General features: G+C 36.2%; 1 protein-coding gene across 1 annotated transcript; it reads left to right on the top strand.

Moving 5' to 3' along the window:
• Positions 1-6414: 6414 nt before the first annotated feature.
• LOC113080351 (uncharacterized) lies at positions 6415-11429 on the top strand. Its single transcript, XM_026252515.1, has 8 exons — positions 6415-7900; positions 8136-8259; positions 8491-8722; positions 8830-9106; positions 9234-9411; positions 9528-9604; positions 9699-9879; positions 10684-11429. Exons 1-8 carry the CDS (start codon positions 7616-7618, stop codon positions 10767-10769), a joined length of 1440 nt encoding a protein of 479 aa, XP_026108300.1. The 5' UTR covers positions 6415-7615; the 3' UTR covers positions 10770-11429.
• The last annotated feature ends 1648 nt before the right edge of the window (positions 11430-13077 follow it).

The raw sequence follows: 13077 nt of genomic DNA, 5'->3' as shown, positions 1-13077 counted from the left end.
GGTAAAGTACCAGACTTCAGTGAGAAAAAAAAATCTATCAAAAGGTATTTATTATCTTTGACATTATGATGTTGTGTTGGCTTATTTCTCCACTAAGATGCTTGTGATAGAAATGAATGAAATAAAACAATAAATGACTGATTTCCTCTTTATTGAACTCAGTCTGGAGCTTCTTTCCAGTAACACAATCACACAAGCAGACACAAGGAGGTATAAATTAACCATGAAAATAGATCATGCAGCCAAACATGAATATGTCTTTCCATCTATCCATAGTCATAGATGAACAAATGCATGTCTATACTGTGCTTCATTACCATCCTCAACAGTGAAGCTCTTTAAATAAGACTGAAGGAGCTCCTGTAGTAAAGAGTTTTGTTCTTTGTGTCATTAGTGTAAGATCAGACTCACATGTGTCCAGCTCTGTGTCTGTGAAGAGTGACCAGTCAAAGGGTGAACCACCAGTCTTCAGTGAAGAAACAACATCACGAACAGAACGGTATTTGATCTGTTTCTTATTTTTCTTTAAACATAGACTGTGTCAGAAAGTGTGTCAGTGAATAATTATCATAAAACTACTTGTAGTCAATAAATTTATAACTTATTGTTTTTCTCTTTGCTAAAATCTTTAAAATATACTTTGGTCACATATATATGTTTTCCCCTAAAAATGCAGTATTTTGATTTATTTTATTTACTCTCAGGCTTCAGTGTGAAACATTAGATCCAGATTTACAGTCTCACAGGAACCACAATAATTTTACAGACAGTCTCCTGCAGATCTTCCAGGTAATAAAACACATTTTCAGGAATATTTAATAATTATAATAAACAAATATGTTATTGAATAAGAGTGACAGAACTTTTATTTCAATTTTTTTCTTAAGAACCCATAAAATAAGAATGAGAACCTATTTTTATTAATATTAACAGCTAATTAAAGTTACTCAACTTTATTTTTGATAAATATTTTTTATTACTGAATAAATATTAGATGATTTGTCTGTCATTCATTTTTGTCTTTCTTTGTAGGATCTTGAGAGCAAAATATTCACATTTCTGAAGAAAGAACTGGAAAAGTTCAAGAAAATATTACAAAAAGAGGACATGCAATACTTTGTGAAGGACTTTAATGAGAACAGATGCAGTATGAAAGAAGCAGCTCTTGATCTCACGCTCTACTTCCTGAGAGAGATGAAGCAAGATGAAGCTGCCGATACTCTAGAAGGTAAGAGACTCGTGATCATCTGTCAGATTGTTACTTATAAATGTAGAAGAGAAAATAAGATTAAACAATATCTGTAATTTTGTTTCTGTTTAGACGAACTGATCTTCATTCATCAGCTAAAGTGTAGCCTAAAGAAGAAGTATCAATGTGTGTTTGAAGGAATTGCAAAGCAAGGAGACTCTACACTTCTGAAGAACATCTACACAGATCTCTATATCACTCAGGGTTGTAGTGAACAGGTCAATACTGAACATGAGGTGAGACAGATTGAAGTTGCTTCCAGACGTCATGAATCACAGGAGATACAGGTTGAGTGCAAACATTTGTTTGAAGCACCTGAACAAGAGAAGCAGATCAGAACTGTACTGACAAAAGGAGTTGCTGGCATCGGAAAATCAGTCTCTGTGCAGAAGTTTGTTCTGGATTGGGCCGAAGGAAAAGAAAATCAAGATATCAGCTTCATATTTCCTCTTCCATTTAGAGAGATGAACTTAAAGGAGAAATTCAAACTAAGTTTGATGGACCTTATAACTCAGTTTTTCCCAGAGATAAAAGGACTGAACCTCACAAGAAGAAATCAGTTCAAAGTCTTGTTCATTCTTGATGGATTGGATGAATGTCGTCTTCCTGTAAACTTTAAGGATAATGAGACGTGGTCTGATGTTTCATCACCAGCCTCTCTGGATGTTCTCCTGACGAACCTCATCAAGGGAAATCTGCTTCCTTCTGCTCTCATCTGGATCACCAGCAGACCAGCAGCTGCCAGTAAGATTCCTCCTGACTGTATCGACCGGCTGACAGAGATACGAGGATTCAATGATGCACAAAAGGAGGAGTACTTCAGAAAAAGATTCACGGATGAGAATCAGGCCAAAGAAATCATTGATCATGTTAAACAATCAAAGAGTCTCTTTATCATGTGCCACATCCCAGTCTTCTGCTGGATTTCAGCCACTGTTCTCCAGAACATTTTAGAGGAGAAAAGAAATAATGTGAAAACACTGCAGGAGTCAAATACTGAAGACACTCCTAAGACTCTGACACAAATGTACACACACTTCCTCAGATTTCAGATCCAGCAGAGCAGAAGAAAGTATGATGGAGAACATACACCAGATGTTTCCTGGGATAAAGATGCCATCTTTTCACTGGGGAAACTGGCGTTTGATCAGCTGGAAAGAAACAATGTGATCTTCTATGACACAGATCTGGAAGCCTGTGGTATTGACATCTATAAGGCATCAGTGTACTCAGGCATGTGTACCCAGATCTTTAAGGAGGAAACAGGGATCACTCTTGGTACCATGTACTGCTTCGTTCACTTGAGTATTCAAGAGTTTATTGCAGCCCTTTATGCACATCTGTTTCTAGACATAAAGAAGAAAAGTATATTTGTTCATGAGTCTACAAAATGGAAATATAAAAGTAAAACCATGATTGATTTGCTCAAGACTGCAGTGGACAAGGCACTAGAGAGTGAAAATGGACACCTGGATCTTTTTCTTCGATTCCTCCTTGGTTTATCACTCCCATCCAATCAGAGACTCTTACAGGGTCTGTTGAAACAGAAAAATAGAAATGAGCAGAGCAAAAAGGAAATAGTTCAGTACATCAAGCAGAAATTAGAGTCTAATCTGTCTCCAGAGAGATCCATCAATCTGTTCTACTGTCTGAATGAACTGAACGACCAAACTCTGGTAAAAGACATTCAGACCCACCTTAGCAAAGGAAGTCTCTCATCTGCTGATCTTTCACCTGCCCAGTGGTCTGCTTTGGTCTTTGTGTTGTTGACATCAGAGGAGGAGCTGGAGGAGTTTGAGCTTCAGAAATTCAAGAAATCAGACGAGTGTCTCATTAGATTATCAGCAGTCATCAAAACCTGCAAAAGAGCTCTGTAAGTTATTGTTCTTTGTTAATGTTTTGTAAAATTGCATTAATCTACATTGTTACATAGCAGGTTTGGACAACCCTGATCTATAGTGATTATTAATCATATACCAATTATAAGTATATATCTTTGTTAGGGTTAAATAATAACACACATTGTTTAACTTTATTATTACATTTTTTTATATAAAGAGCAATTATATTTTATTAGATCTACATGGGATTAATGTAGAAATTTCTGTTTTCAGCAAGCTGTTTAGTTACAGAAGAAGCATGTCATGTTATTATAAACCACATTGTTCCATAGTTATTTCCACTCCAATATGCAGTTCAACTTTCATAAACTTCTGCTATAAAGAAGATATAGAAACTCACCAAGATGATAGAGCAGCACTTATATATATATATATATATATATATATATATATATATATATATATATATATATATATATATCATTGCCATTAATGATATAAGCTTATTATTCATATACATATTTTATTAAGCTGAATACAAGCATGCTAGTGTCAATCTCTGGTTCATGTTTTGTCTTTATTGCCCTTATTTGGTCCTTCCTGTTCGTGTCCTTTTTGAGTGTATTTGTCTCCAGCGGTGTGTATTAATTTATTCCCAGGTGTTTCCCATTGGTGTCCATGTATTTTATAGTGCGTTCTGTGTGTAGTTCTTTGTCAGCCATCAAACGTCATTCTTCAGTCAAGGCCGCCAGTTTTGTAAACTGCGGTCAACCCCTCTGACATTAGTAGATACACTCCTTTCACATTGCCACTAGATGGTCTTGTTTCTGTTTTTTTTTTTTTTTTTTTGCTATATAGCCTATATATATTTTATAAAGATTGTAAGAGAAAATAAATTAGACTTGTTTGACTTGAACCGGCGCTGCACACTGCAAGACTGATCGGTTTATGATATTAAAGTACTGCGAGAGCGATTCAAAAGCATAAGGAGTAGCTACTCTCTTTGATGTCATATGTTGTGTGTGTGTGTGTGTGTGTATGTATATATACACTCACCTAAAGGATTATTAGGAACACCTGTTCAAGTTCACATTAATGCAATTATCTAATCAACCAATCACAAGGCAGTTGCTTCAATGCATTTAGGTGTGTGGTCCTGGTCAAGACAATCTCCTGAACTCCAAACTGAATGTCAGAATGGGAAAGAAAGGTGATTTAAGCAATTTTGAGCGTGGCATGGTTGTTGGTGCCAGACAGGCCGGTCTGAGTATATACATAGCAAAAAAAAAAAAAAAAAGAACAGAAACAAGACCATCTAGTGGCAATGTGAAAGGAGTGTATCTACTAATGTCAGAGGGGTTAACCACAGTTTACAAAACAAAACAGCATGTCCCAATATAATAATACCCTCCTAAAGCATGTTAGCAATATCAGCTTATATAACTAGTAGCTAATGTTAGCATCTTACCTGCTGCACTGTATGCTGCTTTCTCGTCGTCAGACCGATAGCCCTCCTTTCACTGGTGACTTTGTGTTTGAGGCCACAAATGTTACAAAGCTGTCATTAAGTTGAAGTTATCACACAGTCCTCGCTCAAGCCGCTCACTCGCTCTGTTTCATTACAGAAACAGAATAACTTTACAATTACATTACTTTCATTACAGTGTGCTCCTCTACACTGGGAGCTCCCTCTGCTGTCCAAAAGTTGCCTCTGCGCACCAGCCATTTCAAACCCAGCCTCCAGTATTTGGGCCACGCCTCCTAATTTGCATACACTCCTCAATCCTCAAATGCCCTATCCTCAATCTTCAAATGCCCAATCCTAAATCCCCAAATGCCCAATCCTCAATCCTAAATGGCTAAATGATTAAATGCCCAATCCTAAATACCAAGTTCCAATTCCTAAATCCCTAAATGCCCAATCATAAATCCTAAATTGCTAAATGACCAAATGCCAATCCTAAATACCAAATGCCCAATCCTAAACACCTAATTAAATTTCGACTTGGACACTAAGTTTCAAATTTAGATTTTTAGTTTTGGTTTAAGACTTTTAGTTTTAGACTTTTAGTTTATAATCTGACTCAATAATTCCTCCATACAAGTCTGCCTGTCGTTCCCGAGTAAAGCTGGCCGTCTGTTCATGTGGCAAGCCTGCCGGTTCCTGCTGTACCAAGCCCACCACTCGTTCAGCACTCTAGTTCACCAACCTTCCCCCAATCCAGAAGAGGAAACTAGGGAGGAGGAGAAAGGTGTCATCTCCAGCCCCAAAGCTCTCTCCTGTGCGATCCCCAGCCTTTGTTAATAAAACCATTTTGATTTATTCACTTCTCATCTCCTCCCTCCTTCGATCCCGTGCTCCTCATGTGTGAAATGTGACAGCTAGTTTGTTTTATGTACAACATTTGAATGAATACAATTCTATTAAATATGCAGTATATATGTTTTTTTTCTGTTCATGTAAAAATTGTTGGTATAAATTGAATTTTTGTGTTTAACAAATATGCATCTAACTCTGTGATTTTATTTCTTTCTCTTGTAGGCTAAATGATTGCGGCTTAACAGACAAAAGCTGTCCAGCTCTGGCTACAGTTCTTGGATCAGATTCCAATCTGAAAGAGCTGAACATGAACAATAATAATCTGCAGGATTCAGGAGTGAAGCTACTCTGCACTGGATTTAAGGATATAAATTGCAAATTAGAGATACTGAAGTAAGTTTTGTGACCAATCCTAGTGTTTGCTACAGATTTGAAGGCAGAACTGCTTCAGTTCAGTGAAATTATTTGGCTTTATTCCAGCATGAACTCTACGTTTCAGGTTCTAACCCAGCATTTCAATGTGGTTTAAGAGTGGACTTATGTTAGGCCATTTCAAAACTTACATTTTCTTGTTTTTCAAACATGAGGTTGTTTGTATGTTGTAGTGTTGTGCCGATAGACGATAGAATCTCTCTATAGTCAAGACGATATTAGGTTCATTCTCCTATTAATGTATGAAATTATAGGCCTAATAATAATAATAACTATTATTATTTTTATCAGGCAGCCTTTTATAATTTGGCTATCAAACTGCCCAGCTATTTCACTTCAGCACCAAATTTCACACACACAAACACACGTGCGCGTCGGTGAAGGAGTTGTAACGATTTGACTCGGATAACTCGTTAAATCCATGAAATGAAAGAGATAGAAGATAGAAGACAAACATGTTAATAACCAAAAACAGACAATTCATTGACAAAGTTGGTCCTGGTCTAAGAAAAAGAGATGGAATAATATCCAGAGGACAGTTAGTTGGTTTTTGTTTACCAACAACTTCATTACACGAGGTGAAATCAATAGGTTCAAACTCTAAGCAGGTAGAAGAACATAATGGAACATCATACAAACAGTATATTGAGTTAGACAGCTGGGATCTCAATGTTGTGATCTTCTCAACAAAAAACTTTCCAAAATCATGGAGGTAGACGACTCTAGAAAAGAATGCAGAGATGGATATTAGACAGAGTTAATAGTAGAAAAAAGAACTTGAGGTTTGTGACAATTGTTTGTGATAAGTTCAGACAAATATTTGCTTTTTGTAGCCCTTACAGCTTTCTGAAACATGTTATAGAAGTTCCCCAAAACTTCATAAGAAACCTGCAATCTGTCCTTCTTCCATTTGCATTCAGCCTGTCTACAAGTCCGTCTCAGATTATGCATAGTGTGTGCGCCAGGGCACAGGTACAGGCTTATGAATTTTATACTTCAAGGGGGCAATATAATTCATGATGTCAGCACAAGTATAATTAAAAAGATTAAGATGTGCATCAGCATCCAGATTAAGCAGAGTAGAGTCCAACTACAAAAAGAATCTTCACTAGAATGTAAAAAAGCAAGTCAAATGTGTCAGCGATGGATTTCTGAGGCCTCGTAAGAGGACAGTACAAAGAACCGGCCTGTGATCAGAAAAGATGCACTACTTATTTAAATGTTTGAAACAGAAAAACCATGGGTTAAAATCAAATCAAGGGTATGACCATGGATATGTGTTGGACCAGAAAAATCCTGCAGAATATTGTTTCGAAGCACAGAAAACATAAATGTTAAAATCGCCCAACAGCATTACTTTACTAATGCCAATATCCATGTGTGCAGCACTTTGGTCAACATCTGTTGTTTTAAATGTGCTATTTAAATAAACAAACATTGTATTGTATTATAAAAGCTGTTTTTGAACTAACTAGAAGGTTTTGAGTTCTTAAAGGGCACCTATTATGCAAAATTCACTTTTACCATACATGTGTGTTGGCAGTGTGTGAGCAAAACCACCCTAGAATGATAAAAATCCACCTAGTGTTTTTTTTACAATCTCAATAATTCATGAGCACTGTCTCAGAACGCCCTGTTCTAAGACTGCTCTCACTGTGACGTAGAATTGAGCTAAGCCCCACCGACGTGGTTTGATTGACAATCTGGTTTTGGCATAGAGCCCGCCCTCCGTGATCTGTACACCATCCTCCATTGTTTCAACGACAGCCGGTAATGTCTCCTAAGAAACATAAGTGTTCTGTTGTGGGATGTAATAATGAACATAGTAGTTTTCACTTACTTCCGACATCAGAGCCACTGAAAACGCAGTGGATGGATTTTATTTACGAAGGAAAGGCGCCACTCAAAATTCCAAAATACGTTTATGTTTGCGCGAATCATTTTTTGACTGACTGTTTTGAGAACGAGGGTCAATTCAAAGCAGGTCTTGCTTCAAAGCTAATCCTCAAGTCTGGATCGTTGCCTACTGTTCGCGATGCAACGTCACCTTCAGAAGAAGTAAGTGTATTTCATGTTTTTTTTTAGAAAATAGTCATTTCAGTCGATGTCAGCCAGTTCAATAACAAATGCGTCTGAAGTTGTCGTCGTAGAATGTCTGACTGTGTATATAATGTAAACTTTGTTTGTAAAGTGTGTGTATCCACACGTATATAATTTTTTAAAGATATTGTATTAAAAACTGTGTATGTTTTCTGTAAAGACAAGACATCAAAATTGCTATGTTTATACAAAGGCCAGCACATCGACACGAAGCTGTAGAACGAGGGATATTGGCGTGCAGACAGAAACATCAAAGCTATGCAGTGTTGGTACACAACTGTCAATGAGGACGCTTCAAACACACCACAGGAGTATCAGTATGTTTATGTTTTTAACTATATTTATATTATATAGTATACAATATAATATTATATAATTGTATTAGCTAATTGTATTTTTATATGCACATTTCAAAATTCATTTTCTGTAAAGTTGCTTTAAAACAATGTATTGTGAAAAGTACTATACAAATAAATTTGAATTGAATTGAATAGCCACGATAGAGAAAGTGAATCTTTGCTGAAACTTTGCTGAATTATATATTCCAGGTGTCCAGACAGAGACAACATTGTCAAGTTTTGATGTTAGCACAAAATTAGTTTCTCATACAGCTGTTGCGTCTTACACGCCCCTCAAGACTTCATCAAAAAGACCTTGTCTGGACCTTGAGGAAGATGAAGATATCCTGCAGGAATGCTCTTCAATACTAACACAAGAGACTGATGTCACATTTAATCCTGCAGATGCAGACACATCAATAACAGAGCCAAAAGACTTGTCGTAAGTTTATATTATATTTTAGAATAATGTTTGTTTTAATTATAGCATATCTATTTTTTCTGTAGTGCTTATGTAAATTAATGTTTTTTTTTTTTTTTTTTTTTCAGAGCTCAAGAATCCAGCCCTATTCAAAACATTTGTAAATATATTGTCTATGAGACCTGCATCATGGAACTGTTTGAGGTGTGCCCGGTATGTCATAGAAGCTGTCATATAAGATCACAAAGGATTGGAACATTTCTACGTGTTGAACAACTCTGCCACCATTGTCAGTTCTCACGGAAATGGAACAGTCAGCCGATTTTGGGCAGTACTCCAGCTGGAAACCTTCACCTTTCTGCTCCTTTGTATCTCAGTGGTGCTTCATTTTTCACAATTGAAAAGGTATTTGTAAATGAAATAATCAATAGCTTTGCAGTTACATGAGACTAAACATTTATAATGTAAAAAAAAATTATGTTTATTCATTTATTAATTTACTGCTTACCAACTCTTCTCTATGTGTTGTCAGATATTTGCAGCTATGAAGTTACATCTTTTCAAGTACGACACCTTTCGTCGTCATGCACGAATGTGCATTGAGCCTGCTATTGTTTACAAATGGAGAAACTGGCAGGATGAGATGCTACAGCTGTTGGCTCAAAGGGAAAAGGTCATTGTTGGAGGAGATATGAGGGCTGACTCACCAGGTACATTGTGGGACAAATTTACATTGTTTTTTTTATAAAGAAAAAAATAAATAGAATTTTATCTTATAGACAGGGCACATTGTGTAATAAGAGATTATGTATTTTTGTTTTTGAAGGGCACTCTGCCAAATATGGCAGTTACACAATGGTGGACCTGGAGACAAACACCGTTGTTGATGTACAACTCGTCCAGGTAAATGAGCAGAAACCTTTGATGCAACGTCCTGGAAAACTTGAATATTTTTTTTTTAACGCAAAAAAATTATTATATTTTAATCACTTTTCAGAGTAATGAAGTGGGAGGAAGTTACCACATGGAAAAGGAAGGTTTGAAGAGAGGTCTTGACTTTTTGGATGCTCATGGAGTGACTCTGGACTGCATTGTGACTGACCGACATCCGCAAATACAAAAATTCCTCAGGGAACGCAATGTCAACCAATTCTATGATGTCTGGCACATAGAGAAAGGTAAAAACTGTTTTAGCGGATGATTATGTGTTAGCGGATCATTTATATATATATATACTGTGTGTATATATATATATATATATATATATATATATATATATATATAACACCACCATTACATTATATGTAATGACACATTGCTCTACTTATTGTGTGTTGTCATGTTTGTATTTAATTGAAATCTCCAAATTTCAAAGCAGCTGGAAAAAGTGTGCAAGCTAAAGGGTTGTGAGAAAATACGTAAATGGTTGCATAGTATAAAAAACCACATCTATTGGACTGCTGCATCATCAAGCAGTGGACCTGAAAGAGTGGCTAAATGGATGTCTATGCTAAACCACATGCAAAATAAGCACACACATGAAGACAGCAATTTTCCAGCATGTCTACATGGAACAAGGAGAAGTCGAGACACAAAAAAGTGGCTAGCTGCTGGTATGTAGGCTAAAGAAGCAATAGTTACTTTTAAAAAATGTATACAGATCATATAGCTTGCCTTTTTTTATTTAAAATTACATATCATACTATAGTAACACTTCCAATAATTTAGGAACACTGCCATATCTCAAGTTGGAGAAAGTTCTCTCCAACAAGAGAATTGTGAAGGATGTTGCCAAGCTAACTCCACACTATCAGACTTCTTCTATCGAGGTTTTCCACAGTGTAATACTACGGTTTACACCAAAAAATGTGGTTTTTCCATTTCTGGGAATGTTGTGCAGGTAATGTTATTTTTGTAAAAATAAATTTACTTTTACATACACTGTAGACATTGTATGTTGAAAATGTATTTATTGCTTACAGACTATACCTGGCTGCACTACATTACAATGAGAATGCCGGGCGTCCTCAAGCCACAACAGCAGCTGGTCGACCGGTGTTCAAAGTGACCTTTCCAAAGGCCAAGAAGGGAGAATACCGGGTCAGAGAAGTAAAGACACAAGCAACATTCAGTATGTATAAAATGAGTTTACTTAACAAATTTACTACAAATGTACATATCTTTTTTGCATAATTTCTTACAAGCTATTTGAAAACTCAATATTTGACTAATTTAAAATAAAATAAAATGTTATATTGCACAGGATATGTGGATGACCTGCTGGACCTCATATTTGATAAAGTCTTTGTGGATCCTGCACCATATGTGGATGATGTTTTGAGGATACCAATACCACCAGCATTGTGTGCAGAGTATGACCGGCCAGAGAAGGAGGAGGCCATCTCTAGTAGGGTATCTCGGTTTAATCAATAGGTGGTCGAAAACCTACATAACTACCCTGGGCATCAGGAAACTCTCTTCGAATCCTCAGGACCACACAGGATGGAATCACAACTCGAACTTTTCGTCCAAGGAAACCTCAGCACCAGCTCACAAAACTCCGATAAGCTAAAAATCTGTAACGACTAAGGCACACACACACATAGCCACGTTCTCAAAACAGGGTTCAAGGATTTTTCTGTGTTTTTTTCTTTCAAATATCTATCATTTGTTGTCTGGAGTTGAAATATTTGATATTTAATTGATCATGGTTTAATTTTTTTTGGAGGAATGTCCTTTTATTAAAATTATTTAATTTCTAAACTTATTTGTACAGTTCAGTGTCTTTATACATAATGTAAATAAAAAATGTATATGCAAGTTGTTGTGAAATTATTTAAAGCTATAATATGTGTTGTTTTCACTATAATTTCCTTATAACCCGGGAAAATATTAGACTAAAAATTCATTCATCAAAAATTCATAAAAACATTTGTAATATTTAGAAGAAATTGACATTTTTTCTTAAATGTGGTAATCATTAACACTCACTGTTGTACTCCACGAAGTCGCAGGGGACCATAGTAAGCCCTGTAAATGTTAAAAGCGTTTTGTAACGAAAACACATTTAAACAAACTGGATCCATTCCGGGATGGTCTACCATACATGATGGAGTGACTTGAAGTTGTTGCATCCGTCTTGTAACCTTTGATACAACAAATAGCGTATGACAGTTTTATGTCACGTATTATTTTTTGCAACAATTACAAATGTAAATAAATTAATACCTGTTCTATCTCCCTGCAGCATATATTTTCTGGTTCTGTAGCCATCTTCTCACATTTGCCACATAAGCACCTGTACGACAAGTAATGTCACCATGACGCAATCGTTTCCTCGAATAAATATAATTTCGTTTGTACTTAGCAAACGTTATCACAGTATTTGTGTTTGTAGTTTAAAAAAATTGCGCGAACGTTATCACAGTGCGTGTTGCACATCCATAATTGCAAAGGGGACGCGATTAAAATATAAGTACATAAATGTATCAAATAACCATTCAGAGACGTCCTGCTCCATTCTCAATTGTGTTTCTTCTGCCGGAGTCTCTTCATCATCTGGGTCAGATTCCGGTTCAAACATATACGGCTGAATGCCATACAAAACACCGGGTCTCCCACTCTCAGCCATTCTGCTTCTACCGATCGCTCATTGCCATAGGTGTGCAAGTTACGCCCTCATCCAAAGGCAGGGCGGGGATATGCAGCTCATTTATATTTAAGGTGGTACACACCAAAACAGCTCTTTTTAAAACAGGCCCCAAAAATGACATTTTCAAATGGTTATAATAAATTAACTGTGGGGTATTTTGTGCTGAAACTTCACAAATACATTCTGGGGACACCCAAGACCATTATTATATCTTGTAAAAAGGGGCATAATAGGTGCCCTTTAAACATACAGGATGTTTTTATAGTATGTTGACACGTTATGTAAAAAATAATCAAGGGAAATGTAATTTCTCAGTTTATGACACCTTTCAGTAACTGTAAACTGAAGGATCTCAGGTGAGCGGATGTGTCTCTAGGCCATTTTGGATTCAGTTGTACACTAAATTGCAGAGTAAACTGACAAGGAACAAAACTAATTAACTTCATGGATTATTATTGTAAAGGTAATTTCTAGAAGAGCTTATTACTTGTTACATTTGACATATTACATAACCTTTAGTATTTGTTTAATGATTGAATAAAGTCATATGGCCCCTTTAATGTTAACTTCGACCTTTCCTAATGCATTATTAATGAAAATGAATTAATGAAAAGTAGTGCTTGTTAACATTAATGCACTGTGAATTAACATAACCTAACAGTGAACAGTAGGGGTGTAACGATTCACTCGTTTTCTCAATGCATCGATTACAAACCCTGACGAT

This window comes from Carassius auratus, unplaced genomic scaffold (genome assembly GCF_003368295.1).
Source record: "Carassius auratus strain Wakin unplaced genomic scaffold, ASM336829v1 scaf_tig00031048, whole genome shotgun sequence".
Classification (NCBI taxonomy): domain Eukaryota; kingdom Metazoa; phylum Chordata; class Actinopteri; order Cypriniformes; family Cyprinidae; genus Carassius; species Carassius auratus.
Note: the sequence above shows the minus strand (reverse complement) of the source record. Positions and strands in the feature narration are given on the sequence as shown.